The following is a 17,498-nucleotide window of genomic DNA, read 5'->3' on the forward strand; positions in this document are numbered from 1 at the left end:
TGTTTTTTTGGTTACCTGGTACCAGGCTTCAGCACCTTATGGCTGAGCAAAAATCTCCAGGATTTAAATATTGAGGCTACTGTGCTCCTTGGTGATGAGCATTCTGGTTGTTTATTTTGCTTTGGTGAGAGGTATATCCTGGAAAAAATGTTCAGTTTTTCATTTATTTTCTCAATGGACACCATGCAAGAGAGGCTTACCTGGAACTTTTTTTTTCTTTTGGACAAAGTCCTGAGACTTGGTTCTGATTAGGATAAACAAGACACATCCAGATCTGTGCAGTCTTCCTCCAGAAGTGCCCCAGTGAGCACTGCCTTTGTGGCTGGTTTCCAGTCTCCTGCTTTCTCAAAGCACTCCTCAGCTGTTCATGCTCTCAAGTCCTCCTCATCAGCTGATGGGACATCGCTCTTCTAATGAGCACAAGCAGAGGTCACAGTCTGAGGAACCTAGTAAGAAGAATGGGCAGAGGTTGCTTCACTTTACCTCAGCTTATGCTTGCACAAAGCCTGGCACCCTAAAAGACTCACGTCTCCATACTTTGGTACCTACTAAAAAGTAGCATCATGCTGTCTCCAGCACTTACTCTGCTGTACTACCTTCAGGACTCTGCCTTCAGGCTTCAGCCCAGCGATGGGGCTCTCTGTACCAGTACCTCCTCTATCGGTACAAACATCATCAGCGCCAACTATTCCAGTGCTGACTGTTGCTCATGGTTTTGAGACTTACTGTACTGGAAGACCTAATGGTATCCACCCTCTCTGAGTCACTGATTTTATGTTCTGTAGATACACCCAGTGGCACCAACCACCACCATATCTCTTGTATCGGTTACATATTTGGTGCCAGCAAGGGATCTATTCAGATCATGCCCTGAGGCCTGGTCTACACTAACACCCCAATTCGATCTAAGGTACGCAACTTCAGCTACGTGAATAACGTAGCTGAAGTCGACATACCTTAGTTCGAATTTACCGCGGTTCAGACGCGGTCCACACACGGCAGGCAGGCTCCCCCGTCGACTCCGCGGTACTCCTCTCGCTGACGTGGAGTACCGCAGTCGACGGCGAGCACTTCCTGGTTCGAATTATCGCGTCCACACCAGACGCGATAAATCGAACCCGGAAGTTCGATTGCCAGCCGTCGAACTACCGCGGTAGTGTAGACAAGCCCTGAGACTCCTGCCAAGTTTGCTCTACCACTGGAAGAGGAGTATTCCTTTTCCTCATTGGCTTTAGACTATAGTAGGAAGGGGTCACCTCCTTATTGTATTAATTTAGTTGGAATATGTGGAGCTAAAAAGTCAAACATGACCCTGAACCTGTCCAACATTAAATGGTTTTTAAAAAGGTCGGGGATTTGTATACAGAGACCTCAGCTTTCTTTGTACTTTGTCAAACACCCATTACAAATCATTTTAATAAAAGGGTTATAGATACAGGGAAAAAAGGAAAAGATTTAAAGCATTTGAAATGTCAAGTATTAAGAAATGCTTTCATGTTGGCCATATCTCAACGTTCCCTTTCCCTTTGGTGGAAAAGAGTTTTTAGAAGGAAAAACTCCTTGTTTGACAGTCTTTTAGATGGTATTAAAGCTGGTAATTGTCCTTTTGGGGAAAAGAGAAGTAAGTTGAGATGGGCTGGAGCTGTCACTGCTGTGGTTAAAGTTTGATCCCGTTTCCTAGAAGCCAAGAAAGGCAAATACACACAGAGGCGGAGAGAAAAGAACAGCAAAGACAGGGGGGAAAAAATGTAGCTTCTGTCTCAGGTGTTGACTCTCACTTGCAGTTTCACTTCTGGAACAACACAGACACAGCGCATGGTTTTATCAGCCACTCTGAGACCTGGCAAACTTGTACCAGCATTGGGCTGTTTAAGGCATTTCATTTAGCAGTCTTCCTAGTCAGAGGCTTACAGCGTTGTTGTGAAACATACTGTCTTGGCAGGATAAGCTAGACTCTTATTGGACGGAAGGAAAAAGGAGAGGGATAGGAAAGAGAAAAAAATAAGGTGGGAAAGGAAAAGGACATATGGGGGAGGGGACAGGGACAAAAATCTTACCAGTTACATTTAAATCCCAAGCACCATCTGAAATGTATTGATGTCAGCTGGTCCCTCTCTCAGTTCCGATCTGGTCAGGACATCATTCAGGATCGGGAAAACAAAGGCACAGTAGTATTAGATTGGGTGCCAGGAGACGATGGAGGTGGCAACCATGATGGTGAAGCTGGCTCCTTCCCCTTCTTTCAGTCAGCAATTGTTGCGCTCAATTCCATCCTTCCATATTTTCCCCCTTCCCGAAGTCTCTTTTTATTAAAGGACCACAAAAGGGAATGATGGGTGACATAGCCTATCCTGTCCTTATTTTTTCACCAATTAGGCCTAATTTCCAGCACGCCAATTCTTGTTAATTTGATTTCTGGTCCCACACTTCTCTTGTTTACCAGGCATGATCTTAATGCAGACTTTGAGATCTATCAATAGACCTTTTTGTTTGGACTAGTTCAGTCTTTGTCTTCCTTTTACATCTTTTCCCATCAGCATTTATTGTTGCAGGTTATTCTTCAAGCGATTGCACATGTCCATTCCACTTCAGGTGTGTGTGGACTTTGTGTACTGTTGTCAGAGATTTTCCCCTCAGCAGTACTCATGAGGGCAGCGCATGCGCCATCTGCTGCCTCACACTGCTGTCTGGTAGTATAAAGGGAAGAGCTGCCCTGACCCCCTGCCAGTTCCTTCTTTATAGCCTGTGATGGTTGTTGGAGCTGTCATCTTGCTATTGCAAGTTTTCCCTAGTTATATTCTGCATATAGTTGGTACTCTTTTAACAACTTTAGTAGTTTTAAAAGTGTTTTGAACACTTTGGTTTCCCATTGCTGGGTACTGGTACTGGTGCCGGGACATGCTTGGTCACTGGGTTTCCAACCCAATCACTCCTGCAAAAAGCCGATGCCAGTGAGTGACCCATACTCCAATTGCCTGAAGTGCCTCAGAGAGATTCACATTCAGGATTGGTGCCAAATTTGCCAGGACTTTAAGCCCAGAATGCGGGGCAATCAGGCTTATGTTTCTGCTGATGGAGACAGCTCTGTGCCCATCTGTGGAACCTGCCTGCTCAGAGCGGGTACTGAGTGCCTCTGCATCAGTGAGAAGTGCTTCACCAGGTCTGGCTGAGCCTTAGGGCCGATTGCCCTCCCCTGTACTGAGGAAGAGGCATTGGAAAGTGAGGTCTAAGGACTCAGGATCTGGGAGGTTGAGAACCTTGGGCACCAAAGTCCAACAAGCCTGCAGATGAAGATAAAGGGCACTAGAGTCTGAGGCTTTCTCCAAGGCACTCCTCCTCTCATGCGGGACCATTAACGCTGGTGCCTGCATCGACACTGTGTTGAGACCAGACTGAAGTGGCTACATCTAGTTGATTGCATCAGGACGCTATCCTGATGCCACCAACCCTGGAGATTTATGTGGCAGCATGTGATCTGTTGAGCAAGTCTGTGTTTTTCTCCAGGAGTCTTTTTGCCCGGTACTGATAGCTGCTGTTGTTACCTTATCAGCTTTGTCCCAGAATGCGGTACCATGGGTGCCTCTAGATACTGACGTGCCCCCCCACCCCCCAATGCAGCATTATCCAGACGGATGCCTGCCATGATTTCAGTGATACTGATTTGGCTGAGCGCCACACCTCAGTCCTCCTTACTGACAGGAACAGCCCCCCTTGGTCACAGGAGGTTGATTCGTGTTTGGACTCAGAGGTTTGCACACATGGGTTGCAGCTGAGGCACTTTCCTCACCTTCCCCTTCCACCTCCTGCCACCATTGGTACTCTCCATAGGCTCCATCTTGGCCATCAAGCAGGGACCCGTGGCTGAGTAGAAGTTGGGCTCTGGACTCATACCAGTGGCCATTCTGGAACCTGTAATGGTTCCCACTGGCCCACAGGTCATCTCCATGCCCATCCCATTCTGTCTCGTCCAGTAGGTGCTGAGATCTATAATGGCAAGGATAGCAGGAATCCACCTGTGGTACCAGGCTCAGTGTGGAGAATGAGGAAATGGATCCAGTGTGATCCCCCCGGGAAGGAATTGTGGGGAGCACCACTGCAGCTGGTTTTGGTTTGCTCTTTGTCATCTCCTGATGAGGCAATAGTACTGAAGGGTTCTTCTCCTTCCCCTGATGATTACAGAGCGCATCAAGACCTTTTAAAGAAGGTGGCTTTCACCTGGGTGTCCAGGTGGTGGACTTTCAAGAGAGGTCTTGCAGACTGGTTGACATCTTAGCATCTGTAGGACCAGTTTGAGTGGTGTTTCGAATTATTGAAGTGATCCTGGAGGTCAGTAAAGTGCTGTGGCAAAAACCTATCTTCCTTCTTCCCATAGCAAAAAGGTCTGAATGAAGATATTATGTCCCCTCTCAGGGGTTTGAACATTTCTACAGTCACCCCTCTCCAGAGTCTCCTGGTGGTTTCAGTTGAAAATGAGGGAGTGTCAGGGTGAACAGGCATTTACACTGAAAAGAAAAGATGAAAAGAAGTTTTATCTCTTTGACAGAAAGACATGTTTGACTACAGGTCTGCAGTTTAAGATTGCTAATGAGCAGGCATTGTTGGGGCATTATGACTTCGGTCTCTGGGACAGCAAATTAAATTTTAAAGACAGACTGCCAGATTACTCAAGGCAGGAATTTCTTGCACTGGTAAACAAGGATGAATTACTAGCCAGGATCTCCCCCCGGGTGGGTTTGAATGCTGCCAACTCTGCAGCTAGAGCCATGGTGTCAGTCATTACCATGCACAGGTGTTCGTGACTCCAGGCATTGGGTGTCCCTCAAGAGGTCCAACAGACCATACAGGACCTCCCTTTTGAGGGGCCATCACTCTTTGAAAAGGTGGATGACAAGTTGCAAGTCTAAAAGACTCTAGGGTAACACTCAGATCTTTGGGCATTTATACACCTGCCCGAAAGAAAAAGCAGTTTTGACTGCAACAGCCCCACCACTATCCTGTTTTCATGTCTTGCCACCAGGACCTAGCTAGGGAAAAAAGGTGGCAGAGGTTCTAGAAGATGTCCCCTCCCTCTTTCTTCTGCAATAGCTCCTAGTTTGTCCAGGCAGCCCGGGAGTTCTAAGCAAACATTTTGATGTGTTTGTCTCAGACCCATCCTAGACCTGTAAGATCTCAACAGAAACCTAAAGAAAATAGTTTCATATGGTCACTCTGGCTTCCATATTCCATCCTGGCGACTGGTACGCTGCCCTCAACTTAAAGAATGGGTATTTTCATATGGCAATACATCCAAGCCCAAGAAATTCCTCAGATTTGTGATCAATCAATGCCCCTACAGTCTGGAGTCCTATCATTTGGCCTGTCATCAGCCCCACGTGTATTCACAACACATATGGCAATGGTGGCAGCCATCCTCAGGAAATCAGGAATTCAGAGGTTTCCCTACCTTGATGACTGGCTGGTCTGAGGCTCAGGTGCTGTCCAGCATGACTGTCATGCAGTCCACCTTTGATGCGCTAGGGTTGCTCATTGATGCAGAAAAGTCAATCCTGTCTCATGTACAAAAGATAGAGTTTATAGGAACAGTCTGGACTCTGTGGAAGCCAAGGTCTTCAATTCCCACTTACGATGCCAGCATCACCTGGGAAAAGCTTTTTTAGACCTGAAGGCCCATCCTACCACGACGATACAAAATTGCCTCAAGCTTCTGAGGCATATGGCCTCTTCCACTTACATAATTGAACATGACAAGCTCTATCGCAGGAAGCTGCATGATTGGACAGCTTCAATGTACTTGCTGATTCATCATCCGATACACATGGTGGTTTGCATGCCCCCACACACATCTTACATTCTCTACACTGGTGGACAGGCCCTTTAAACATATGTGTGCGGGGGTTCCATTTGCTCCTCCTCAGCCAACTTTTACCCTAGTTATGGACGCTTCTGCCCTTGATTGGAGAGCTCTCCTGGAGTCCTGCAAAACACAAGTCCTATGGTCTGCCCAGGATTTAATTCTGCATACAATTATCAAAGAATTGTGGATCATCAAATGAGCTTGTCAAGTCTTCCAGTCTCAGATCAAGGGATGAAATCTACTCATATTTTCAGATAATATAGCGACCATGTTCTATTTGAACTCACAAGGAGGGGCCTGCTCGCCTGCTCTGCCAAAAGGCGATGAGGCTCTGGGATTTTTGCATTGCCAACTCAATCTGTTTCAAAGCCTCTCACCTTCCAAGTGTTCAGAACAAACTGGCAAACCCATCAAGTGGATCTTTCTGCAGTCACCACAAGTGTTGCCTCTGCACAGATGTGGCCAGATTCATTTTCTAACAGTGGGAGATTCCCCAAATAGACCTGTTTACAACAAAAGTCAACAGGAAGTGTCATCAGTTTCGCTCTCGGACAGGTCATAGCCCAGGGTTTCTCCTGTTGCCGTGGGCAGACAAGCGCCTGTATGCATTTCCTCCAGTTCCACTCCTTCCATGAGTGTTGGTGAAAATCAAGGAAGACCATGCTTGAGTCATACTCATAGCTCCAGTCTGGCCTTGACAGCATTGGTTTTACACTCTGCTGAACCTTTTGAACTGAGCTCCGTAGACACTGTCTTTGGAACCAGACCTGATCTCTCAGAATCACGGTCGTCTTCTCCACCCCAAACAGCGGGCCCTCCCCCTGACAGCCTGAATATTCTGTGGCTAACTTCTCAGGAGGAAATTTGTTCAAATGGGGTTCAAGAGATGCTTTTAATTAGTAGAAAACCTTTTATTGGGTATACTTCCCTGGTGAAATGTCAGAGGTTCTACATCTGGTCCCAGCAGAAAGCCGTTTACCTGGGCTAGGGTCCAATCCACCCTATGTTGGACTATCTGTTACATCTAAAGCAACAGGACCTTGCTATTAGTTCTGTCAAGATCCACCTGACAGCTAACTCAGCTTTCCACCTGCCAGTTGAAAACTGTTCCCTTTTCTCCAATCCTGTGATGATCAGATTTCTAAAGGTTTTAGATCAGTTATATCTGCAAGTAGAGGTTCCAATTCCCCATTGGGACTTAAACTTGGTGTTAGCAAAGCTAATGGGTTGTCCATTTGAGCTGCTGGTTGCCTGTTTGTTACTCCATCTTTCCATGAAGGCAGTCTGTTAGTTGCAGTCACCTCGGCCAGAAGAGTGGATGAGGGACGAGCTCTAGTTTCAAGACCACTATATATGGTATTCTACAAAGACAAGGCTTACCTAAGCCCACCCGAAGTACCTTACCAAGGTGGCGTCTTATTTTCACATTGATCAGGCTATATTTATCAACTTTCTTTTCTAAGTCTCATAATCATAGGCATGAGGAAACACTACACACATTGAACATTAGAATGGCTTGAGCTTTTTACCTGGACACAACTAACTGTTCAGTCTTTGTCACAGCTTTTCCTGGCAATTGCAAACAGAATAAAGGGCCTTTGAGTCTTTTCTCATAAGATCTCATTGCTGGATCTCATCTTGTATTTATTTATGCTATGATTTAGCGGGCGTGATGCTGCCAAATAGAGTGCTTACACATTCAACCACATCTCAGGCAGTCTCTGCAGCCTTTCTGTCCCAAGTGCCTATTCTGGACATTTGCAAAGTGGCAACTTGGTCTTTAGTCCATAGCTTTGTGTCTCATGCCATGTCTCAACAATCTAGAGTTAACACCAATTTTGGATGTGTGGTCCTTCAGTCTTTATCCACCTCCAGATCAAACTGCTTGTGAGTCACCTGAAGTGGAATGGACTTGTGCAGCCACTTGAAGAAGAGGAAATGGTTACTAACCTGTTCAGTAACTGTTGTTCTTTCAGATGTGTTACACGTGTCCATTCTATAACCCCCTCTCCTTCCTCTATCTCTATCAAAGTGTATCTGGTAAGAAGATACCGAGGAAGGTTGGGCATGGCTCTGCCCTTTGTACCACCATGCAGCTGTGCGAGGCAGCAGAGGGCACATGCACTGCCCCAATGGGAACCACTGAGGGAAAAACTTCCAACAACAATGCACTTAGCATGCATACACCTGAAATGGAATGGATACGTGCAACACATCTCAAAGAACAACAGTTACAGGACTGGTTAGTAACTGTTTCTTGTTATACTTTATAAACTTTTATCCACTTTTCCACAGTTAGGCTCCAAAGTGGGGTAAATATGTAGGCCCAATTATTACAGCAGACCCCACCTATATGATACCTGACTTTTTTAACCAATGAGCTACTAAAGCACACACATTACTAACAATTAGTTTTAAGTGAGTCACTAATAACTGAGGCCAGTACTTCTGTCAAGAAAGGAGCAGATGCTACTCTTAAGTAAGCTGCATAGATCACACATTTTAAAGAAAGAAACCCACAGTTGTACTGATACAGAGTAACAGCTCCTTGGAGATTTATGGCAAAGCAAATAATAATGTGATCCAGAAGGTGTAACTATTTCTCTATTAAATTCCTGTAAATTATGATGATTTGTTTAATTTTCAGAGACCATTATAAAACAGAATATGAAAACAAATTGCGTGATGAATTGGAACAAATTAGATTGAAAACAAATCAAGAAATTGAACAGCTTCGAAGCACCTCAAAGGAGATGTATGAACGTGAAAACAGGTAGGTAAACATTATTTAAAAAAAAAAACACTTCAGGCATAACATAATTAAGGTATACATTATCATGTCATATTTGTGTTTGTGTTCTTGTTATTTGTGACTCACGTTGTCACTTTTATGGGGGGAATGGTCACAGCGCAGAAAATTAGACTTAATGTTAAGTCATTATTAAATAAACGTAGATGTTACAAGAAAGTTTTTCATATGAAATTACATCTTTACAATAAAAGTGCAGTTTTATTTTTTGCTTTATTTTAAAATAACTGCTGATAATTGTTAGTATTGAAAAGAGTCAATTGTCAGCAAAAGCAAAAGTTAGCTTCTACTTTAGCATTAGTGGTTTGTGTTTTGTGCTGCTGTCATTTATATTATAGTGAAATTAATATGTATAAAGTACATACGTGTCAGGTAGTCTCTTATATATGATGCTTTGCAGCTGTTCTGGAGACAAGCCTTGGTATCTGAGAGTAGGGAGGGACTGAATTGAGAGGAATGAGGAAGGTGGGAAATGAGTCATGGGTTTTTTTTTGTTTTGTTTTTTTTTAAAGAAAGCAAGTTTGATATGGTTTAAAACTTATGATGTAAAAAAAGTGTAATCTTCAATTCATTATACTTATATTTTCAGCAGAACATACTGTGACCCCAGTCTTGCAAAGGCTGACGTACCTGCTTGACATACCTTGCATGTTGGTAGTCCCATTTGAATTCAGTGAAACTCTTCATGTGCATAATGTTAAGCACCTATCTAAGTCTTTAGCCATTTAAAGGTTGGGACCTATGACAGTAGAATTTTTGGCACTGTTTCTCTCTGCCAAAGTGATCAGCCAATAGTAAGAGGTCATAGTAATAGTAATTATTGCACAAACCTATCCAGTCTTATGTGACTATAATCTAAGGAGGACTGGTAAGTATATTTGCAGGTACAAGCTAAGATTCTGTCCATTACTAGTACAAATTCTTTGTAATCAGTTACTGACACAATTACAACAGAGCAACCACCATATTTTTACATATATCACACTGTTGTTGTTTTTATCAGTGCAAACAAATATATAATCAACAATTTTTATGTATGTTATATTTTTATTTTAAATAAACATCAACTGCTATTACTGGTTCACTACCTAGCCATTATTAATTGGTAGTCTCTTAGAGGCCTCACCCTATGATTGGTTCTTTAGGAGGGTACCATTTACACTGCAGAAACAGTGTACTAAATCAGTTGCTGGAAGACAGCTCTGTGCCAGCCTAGGCAATGGTTTGGGCAAAATAGTTTTAACCGTGTGTGCACACAGACTGTGTTTAGATCCAACCATCTCACTTTCTAACTGGATACAAACTCAGTTAGAAGTTGTTGTTCTAGGCAGTGCAGGTGGTGACACTTGCAGTTAAAATAGACACTTTCCATTATTAGGACCATTTTCAGTTACTTATAATGTTGCCACGCTTGAACCATTTGGTGTGGTCTTCAGATTGAATTTTTGTTTGTTTGTTTTGTTCACTGTTTGTTTCCAAAAACAAGATTAGGAAAAAAAATGTTGTTTTGCTCACATTATAAAAATCCTTTGATGGCTACTGTGCATTCCCACTTATGGGAAATCTACAGCCTTTAGCATTGAAGTGTGGAACTATATTTAAAAAGCCCACGTTTGCCGCTGGGGGAGCAGGAAGACGCAGGAGTACTCTTACGCTAGGATGACAACATAAGTCCAGTTTACACAAAGGAGTACTCTCTCACAACCACCTCTATGCCTTCATCATTATCACAGAGAGCTAACTGGAACTTTTTTCTTGTGTCCACTAGCTAGTTAGCCTGTCCTCTTCTTAACGTTACTATAGTTCTAGTACAGTTAAAGTAGTTGCGGCCACTTGCCTTGGGTTATTGCCAAGGCTGTGTTGGGTCCCGAACACCAAAGAGGGTTCAAAAGGTTTGTGACCTGTTCAGCTATCTTTACTGAGACACACACACACTGGCAGAGGCTTGTGTAGTGTGCCTGGGAGAAGCTCACCTAACTCAGTGCACAATTTGTCATATCTTCACTCCTTGAATGACAAAGGACAAACAGTTAAGACTGCAGGGGCACTTGGCTTCTTTAAGCCTTCAACCAGATTGTCCTAATGCACCTTCAGGAGTTTTGAGATCTGCCTCTGTGCTGACAACTTCTTTAAAGAGACCTGAGGAATGAACACTGCCACCTCAGCCTCGAAACCAGCCTGAAATCAATTCACCTGAGACAAACATCTACTGGGATTGTTCTGCCATTCAGCACCACAGGCTCCATCAAAATAGAGGGATCCGGCACCACAGTCTAGATTGGCATTGTTATCAGCACTGAAAATTGCCCTTGTGCTGTTAGAGTTGACACTGTTTCCAGATCTCCTTGTGAACTTGTTTCAGGGAAGAGGAAGGTAAAAAAGAAAGCATTCTGCTTTACAAGAGGAGCCCAAGGAGAAAAAAAAGGAGGCTTTGTTCTCCTACTCCACTGACATATCACCTCTTGAACTCCTTACCCATGTCAGTGAAGCCCTTGGCATGCACCTCTTGTCGATATAACACTCTGGTGACAAATGATTTTGACACCTCACTGGTGTGCATATCTCAGACCGCCATCTCTGGTTTTGGCTATGACTCTGCAACTTGACTCTGTGCAGCAGTATTTGTCACTGATACCGATCCAGAACATGTTTGAGGTGCATGGGATCCCCTCAGAACCAACAATGTAACTCTTGTGATTTGCTGCAGGGAACCTAGCTGCCTTCCTTTGCCAAAATCTCCACCTGCCTGGAAATACCTTATGTAGGAACACCTTCAACTATTATGTCCTATGTTCTGGAGTCAGTGAAGGCTTTTCCCAGTGAAGACGTTGCTGCCAAAACCAACATGTCACCATTTTTGGCTCTGTTAATAACACTGACACTGTTGCACCTCATGGTACAAGAGGCACCTACACCAGCACTGAGAGCTTTCCCAGGACTGGCCTCATGTCAGGCACTGCTGCCCTCCAGAGCCACCCATGTTTTAATCGGTGCAGAGATGACTGGCACTGCTGACACCATTGCCTCCTCAAGAATAGTGGCACATGCATGACAACTAAGAGGTGACTCCTTCAGAGGAAATGGAGCAGTCACCCTTCAAGGAAAATACTGATGGAATGTCCTTGTGAGGATCAGATTGGGACTTTGTTCATCTCTCCTCCTGATAAACAGAAACGTGCTTCTTTGAGTGCTTGCTCACGTTGAGTCCAAGTAGGTGTGTGTGCGCCGCATGCAAAGTTGCAGGAAGGTTTTTTCCCCTAGTGGTACCTGTGGGGTCAGCTCAGGCGCCCCCTGGAGTCGCGCCTTCATGGCGCCGCATATAGGGCCCTGCCGACCTGCCGCCTCTCCAGTTCCTTCTTACCGCCAGTGATAGTCGTTGGAGCATTCTCTTCTTTCTCTCGTTCTTGAATGATCCCCTAGTGGACTCTTAATTTTTACCTGTAAATAGTTTAAATAGTTAATAGTTCTTAGTATAGTGTAGTGTAATTTTTGAACCCCCTTTTTGCCTGGGTTCTCTTCCCCGTTTCCTTCCCCTTCCCAGGGCCAGGGCATGCCTCAGTCCCAGGGGTTTTAAGCTGTGTGGGGTCTGCCAAAAGCTGATGCCAAAGTTGACCCGCACACATCCTGCTTGAAGTGCCTGGGGGAATCTCGCCAGACTGACAAGTGCAAAATCTGCAGAGGATTCCACCCAGGACCAAGAAGGAAAGGGACCACAGGCTGAAACTTCTGCTCATTGAGGCAGACCTGCAGCAACAATCGGAGTCGATTCCCATGGATCCGGCACTGGGTACTTCAGCATCAGTGTGTAGCGCACCAGCTTCAATCAGGGAGGTCCTGGCACAGAGGAAGGACTCAGAGGTCAGAGACCCTCGGCACCATCACTCCCCAGCACTGAAGACTTCCTCGCGTGCAGAGACCCGGCACCGCTCGCAGTCGCTAGTGCCTCGCAGAAAGCACAGGAAGACGTACAGAGGGCGTTTGCCTGCTCGTATGACTGAGCATGAGCCTGCTAATGGAGCGCAACCTGTGAGGGACCACTCCGCCTCTTCTATTCCTTAGGCAGTGCCGTTGACTCTGGGCCCACAGAGGTTAGGTTTCAGTTTCAGGGGGGGGTTATTTTGGGGGTGGGAGGATATAGGTATTGTTAATCTGTACTTTCACAGCTTCTTTTTAGACTTTGTCCTGCTATATTGTTCCCTGCATTCTTTGACTCTTGTTGTTCTGTTGTAGACAGGTATAAACTCATGAATTTTATTTCATATCAGTACCAGGGTGGATTTGATTTAAAGGGCTTCAAGAAGACTTCTACATAAAAAGTGCTTTCTTGTTGGTTGTTATAATATTAATACATATTCTTCACAAATCAGAGATAGATGTAAGTTTCATTTTTAGAAGGTACACACTATACATTTTTAAAGTGATTTATTTTGAAAACTTTTCAGATTTAGTTTTACAGCTATATCAGAAAATGAATGATTGGTTATTTCATTTACCAAAGGTAATTGAAGCAGACAGTTCACCTCCCAATGACTTCATAAATATCTCCAATTCAACAGGTTAATCATTAATATTTGGAGGATTTTCTTGCCATGCTATATTAGTTGGGGGAACATCACCAAACAGACATTTAAATTGTTTTATTTAATTAAAACAACAACGTTATGTATTCTGGATTTTTTTCTTCAACAGCAAACACATAATAGTTTAACAAAACAAGCATATGAATTTAGTTAAACAGTCAAGTTTTTTTTAATCAGACTTGTTTTTGTTAAAATAGTTTTTAACTAAAATAGTTAAATGAAATATTAAAAAAAAATTTAAATCGACTATGTCAGCCAGGTCAACATGAGAAACTTAAAATATTGGCTTCTGCAGCTAACTTAGTCGTCTTCACCTTTATTTTCCTGTTTGTTCCTAATCTGGAAAAGAAAAACAAGCTTTCCTGCTTTTTCGGGTCCCAAACGATTTCTCAATTTTGAATGAATTAATCCAAAGGAAGAAAATATTCTTTCTACACTGGCAGAAGAAGCTACTGCTGTTAAAAGTGAAATTATCACTTCAACAATCGCTGAATCCAAGTGACTAAGTGACTTCCACCCGTTCACTGGTGTGACTTTCTTTAAAACATCATCAGCAAACATAGATTTCTTGAATGGTTCTTATTCCCAAACTGGGTCTCTTTTACGGCTTGCTGCCATTATAGGTTTGCCCTTCTAGTGAGAGAATGGTATGGTAGATTTCAAATCAATGAAGGCTACACTCAGAAAGACCTCAAGACTTCTGGAATATGCTGCTCAAACAATTTCACTTTTGTTTCTACTGCCTGTCCCTCCATTCTCACATTTATTGCCAGACTTCTTCTCCTTATCCAGATCTATTCCGCCCCCAACAATCTTCTATTCACTGAACTTTTTGAAACTTTGCACTTTTAGAGGGATTGACTCTGTGTACACAAATTTGCAGAGGGACAATAGGGTTGAGGTCTGTTATTTCTCACCTCTATATATTATTTATTTATTTAAAAACATTTTTGTTGTTAACAAGCATGTTATCTCTGGAGACACAAATCCACAGTTTGAGAACTGCAAAACTAAGCATCTCTGATGGTATCTTCTAGACTGAGCACAGAAAGATTAACCTAAATAATCTATACAGAAGTCCCTGGAACCCCATAAGATTGGGTCCCTAATCCATGAACTGTTGGAACTCATTTACAAAACTTTTCTTAAACATTACATGAATAATATTGTCCCATACTATAGAATTAGAATGTATAATTCCTATTCCATAATGAGATATCTTTGAGCTATAATATATCTTAATTAAAACTATCTTTGGATAGGTTTTTTCCTCAAAGTATTTTATCAAAAAAAATCCAATTTAAATAAAAAAATATGTTTTATTTTTTTAAATCACTGATTTTTATCCACCCTGATCAGTACCATGACTCTGCGAGCAAAACTAACTTTAAGATGTATGGATAGTGTGGCACTACATAGTCAGATGCTGATGACCATGTGCTATGCCTCAGGTGGTTAGGTATGGGGGGCACAGTCCAGGCTGATAGTAAGTCTACATTACTTTGATCCTTGGGACTCTGAGACGGGGGGAAGGGCTTTTTAAAACTCCATGTGTGGGAGGAGCACTTAAGGAACTTCTGGCCTAGTCCAAAGCAGAAGTTCCATCAAGATTAGTACTGAGGGACTCTTTTTAACTGCCCCAACATCAAAATCTCATAGTAGGAAGGTCTTTTTTTTCACATCTTTTTTTAGCACGTTATGCTAAGAAGGGTTGAAGTTCCAATTCCACTTGGCTTCAAAGATCCAAGAAGCACAGCTCAGGAACAGTGTTGGTGCTGAGCAGATTCTCTATGTAGAAGGAAGCTGGTGACAGTGAGCTCATTGATCCTAAGCTTTACCAGAGCTGGCAGCCCATTCAAATCTAGATGCTTATCTCAATGTCTAGGGGAGCCTGTGATGTCATTGCTGTTTCAAGTACTACTTAGGTTCTTTCTGTCTTCCTTCTCTATCTTTCTCAGCAGTAAACCTTTCCCTATTTATAGTGTGTCAGGCTTCGGTGTTACATCTCGTGTTTGAGTTAGTCATACTTCAGAACCAAGGGTTCATAGAATTGGCCCCACTGCATCTGCAGTGAAGCCTGAGGGCCACTAAAGTCTTTGTGTGTCATTCTGTCCTTCTGGTTCTAAGGAATTTGGACCTTAACAATGTCCTTTTTTTAGACATAGGATTGGTGTTTGAGCTCCTCATCTAAGGTTTATTCTATCCTTTGGGTATCTTTTGGTCTGCCTTAACCTTATGTGATACTAGCTCCTTGTTCTCATTCTTCCATTTTGGTCTCTTATGTTTCAGAACAGAAGTGTAAGGGGTCTAAGAGGTAACTTGGAATGGGAAGGGGAAAAGAAGGATGATTCTTGGCTGGTTGACAAGTAAGGCTCAGTGCATTCCTGAGGCTATTCTAAACTACTGCAGAGACAGAAACAAACTCTGAGACAGATTGAATGAGAATCCCAGGGATGGATGGAACTGGCTGGGCAAGGAGTCTGAGAGTGGGGAGAGGAGTCCAGGGTACGGTGGGGATGCTAGTCAAGTCACATAAACCAAACTTTTCACCGATGGTCACTAATTGTGTTCCTTATTTTATGGGTACCCAATCTGAGATACCTGCCTCTGATTGCCAGAACACTTATAGTTTCAACTGAAGTCAATGGGGAGTTGTTCTTTGAACATATAAAGTACTATATAATGCTACGTGCTCTGAAAATCAGTCCTAGGCTACTCAAATTGGGCATCCAAAATTAATGTAGACTTTTTATCTTAATCTCTCTGTTCTTCTGTTCCCTAGGTATAAAATTGGGATAATATCACCCAACCTCACAGGCTCAGGCAACCTTAATTCTTTTCCAAACTTTGAATTCTTGACTTTGCAATCTTAACATTCTTTAACATAATTTTTGTGTCATTTCTATACATGAATGAAAATCTAATCCTGCAGTGGGAATTCAGATAATCATCTCCTTATAGGATTAGGCTCTAAATGTGAATTATATAAAGTACATTGACATTACAGTATGTACAAAGTAATATTGCTAGGTCTTAAAAGTGGAGATCTGCTGTGTTCAATTCAGTTTTTAGGGCTGGATTTTCTTTAATAAAATCTGTCTGTTTCCTGTACAAACCTTGGAGCATGTCAGACAAATTTTGTGTTCTGTTGGCCCCAAAGTGAGGTACGTTGGGTTGTCTTAATTATTAAAATTTGTAACTCAGAAAACTAGTTTTGTAAAATTTCTAAAGCAGCTGAAAGGGTTATTTTTTATTGACCAGCATAAAAGCAAAAAAGATTAGATGGAATAATATAATTGCAGAAAAGAGTTTGTTTTTCAAAGAGGTAGTAAATGCATTTTGAGAAACGGGGATATATAATCAGTGGCCATGATGTAGACTATTTGAGACCAGTAAGTCACAATTGGTAAAATGTATATGAAATTGGGGATGGGAAAATGATTGTAAATTAAGACTTGTGTAAAAAACAAAATAGTCAACTATTCAGTATCAGAAGCTACTCACATTAGCACTGCCATATGGCTCTTGTGAGCCAGTCCATAATGACTAAAAAAGAGACGTAGATATAAATCAGTATTGTTTAATTATGAAAATTCTTATTCGTATATATCAGATTGCTGACAGAATAATTTTATTTTTTACTTCAGAAATTTGAGAGAAGCAAGAGATAATGCTGTGGTTGAAAAAGAAAGAGCAGTTGTGGCTGAAAAGGATGCTTTAGGAAAATATGAACATCTCTTAGAACAGTAAGTATATTTTAAAATGCATACACTCAAATGGAACTAAAGAGATACTAGTATATTTATATCATTAAATTTGATAATCTTTTTTTCTGGACATAAAGGGAATACTGTGTACAATTCTGGTCAACGATGTTCAAGAAAGATGAATTCAAACTGGACGCTGTGCGGAGAAGGGCTACTAAGATGGGCAGAGGAATGGCGAGCCTATCTTACAAGACAATAAAAGAGCTTGGCTTGTGTTGCCTAGAAAATGAAGGCTGAGAGGGGATATGATTGCTCTCTATAAATACTGCAGGGTGGTAAAACAACAGGGAAGGAGAAAAGCTATTTAAGCTAAAGGATAATGTTGGCAACAAGAACAAAGGGTTTACACTGGCCATGAATAAATTTTAGGCTGGAAATTAGAACGATGTTTCTAACTATTCGAGGACTGAGTCTCGGAAACTGCCTTCCAATAGGAGTAGTGGGGGCAAACAACCTACTAGTTTTAAAATGGATCTTGATAAATTTAT

General features: G+C 42.4%; 1 protein-coding gene across 2 annotated transcripts in view; it reads left to right on the forward strand.

Annotated features, from left to right (window-relative positions):
* PIBF1 (progesterone immunomodulatory binding factor 1) overlaps positions 1 to 17,498 on the forward strand; it is a 196,872-nt gene that overhangs the window by 37,678 nt on the left and 141,696 nt on the right. For both annotated transcript variants that reach the window (XM_024212024.2, XM_024212017.3), the window contains 2 exons: positions 8,502 to 8,627; positions 16,891 to 16,989. In XM_024212024.2, the coding sequence (XP_024067792.2) occupies positions 8,502 to 8,627; positions 16,891 to 16,989 (225 nt within the window). The remainder of the gene's footprint in view (positions 1 to 8,501; positions 8,628 to 16,890; positions 16,990 to 17,498) is intronic.

The sequence above is a fragment of the Terrapene carolina genome, unplaced genomic scaffold (genome assembly GCF_002925995.2).
Source record: "Terrapene carolina triunguis isolate 2854851 unplaced genomic scaffold, T_m_triunguis-2.0 Scaffold21, whole genome shotgun sequence".
NCBI classification, from domain to species: domain Eukaryota; kingdom Metazoa; phylum Chordata; order Testudines; family Emydidae; genus Terrapene; species Terrapene triunguis.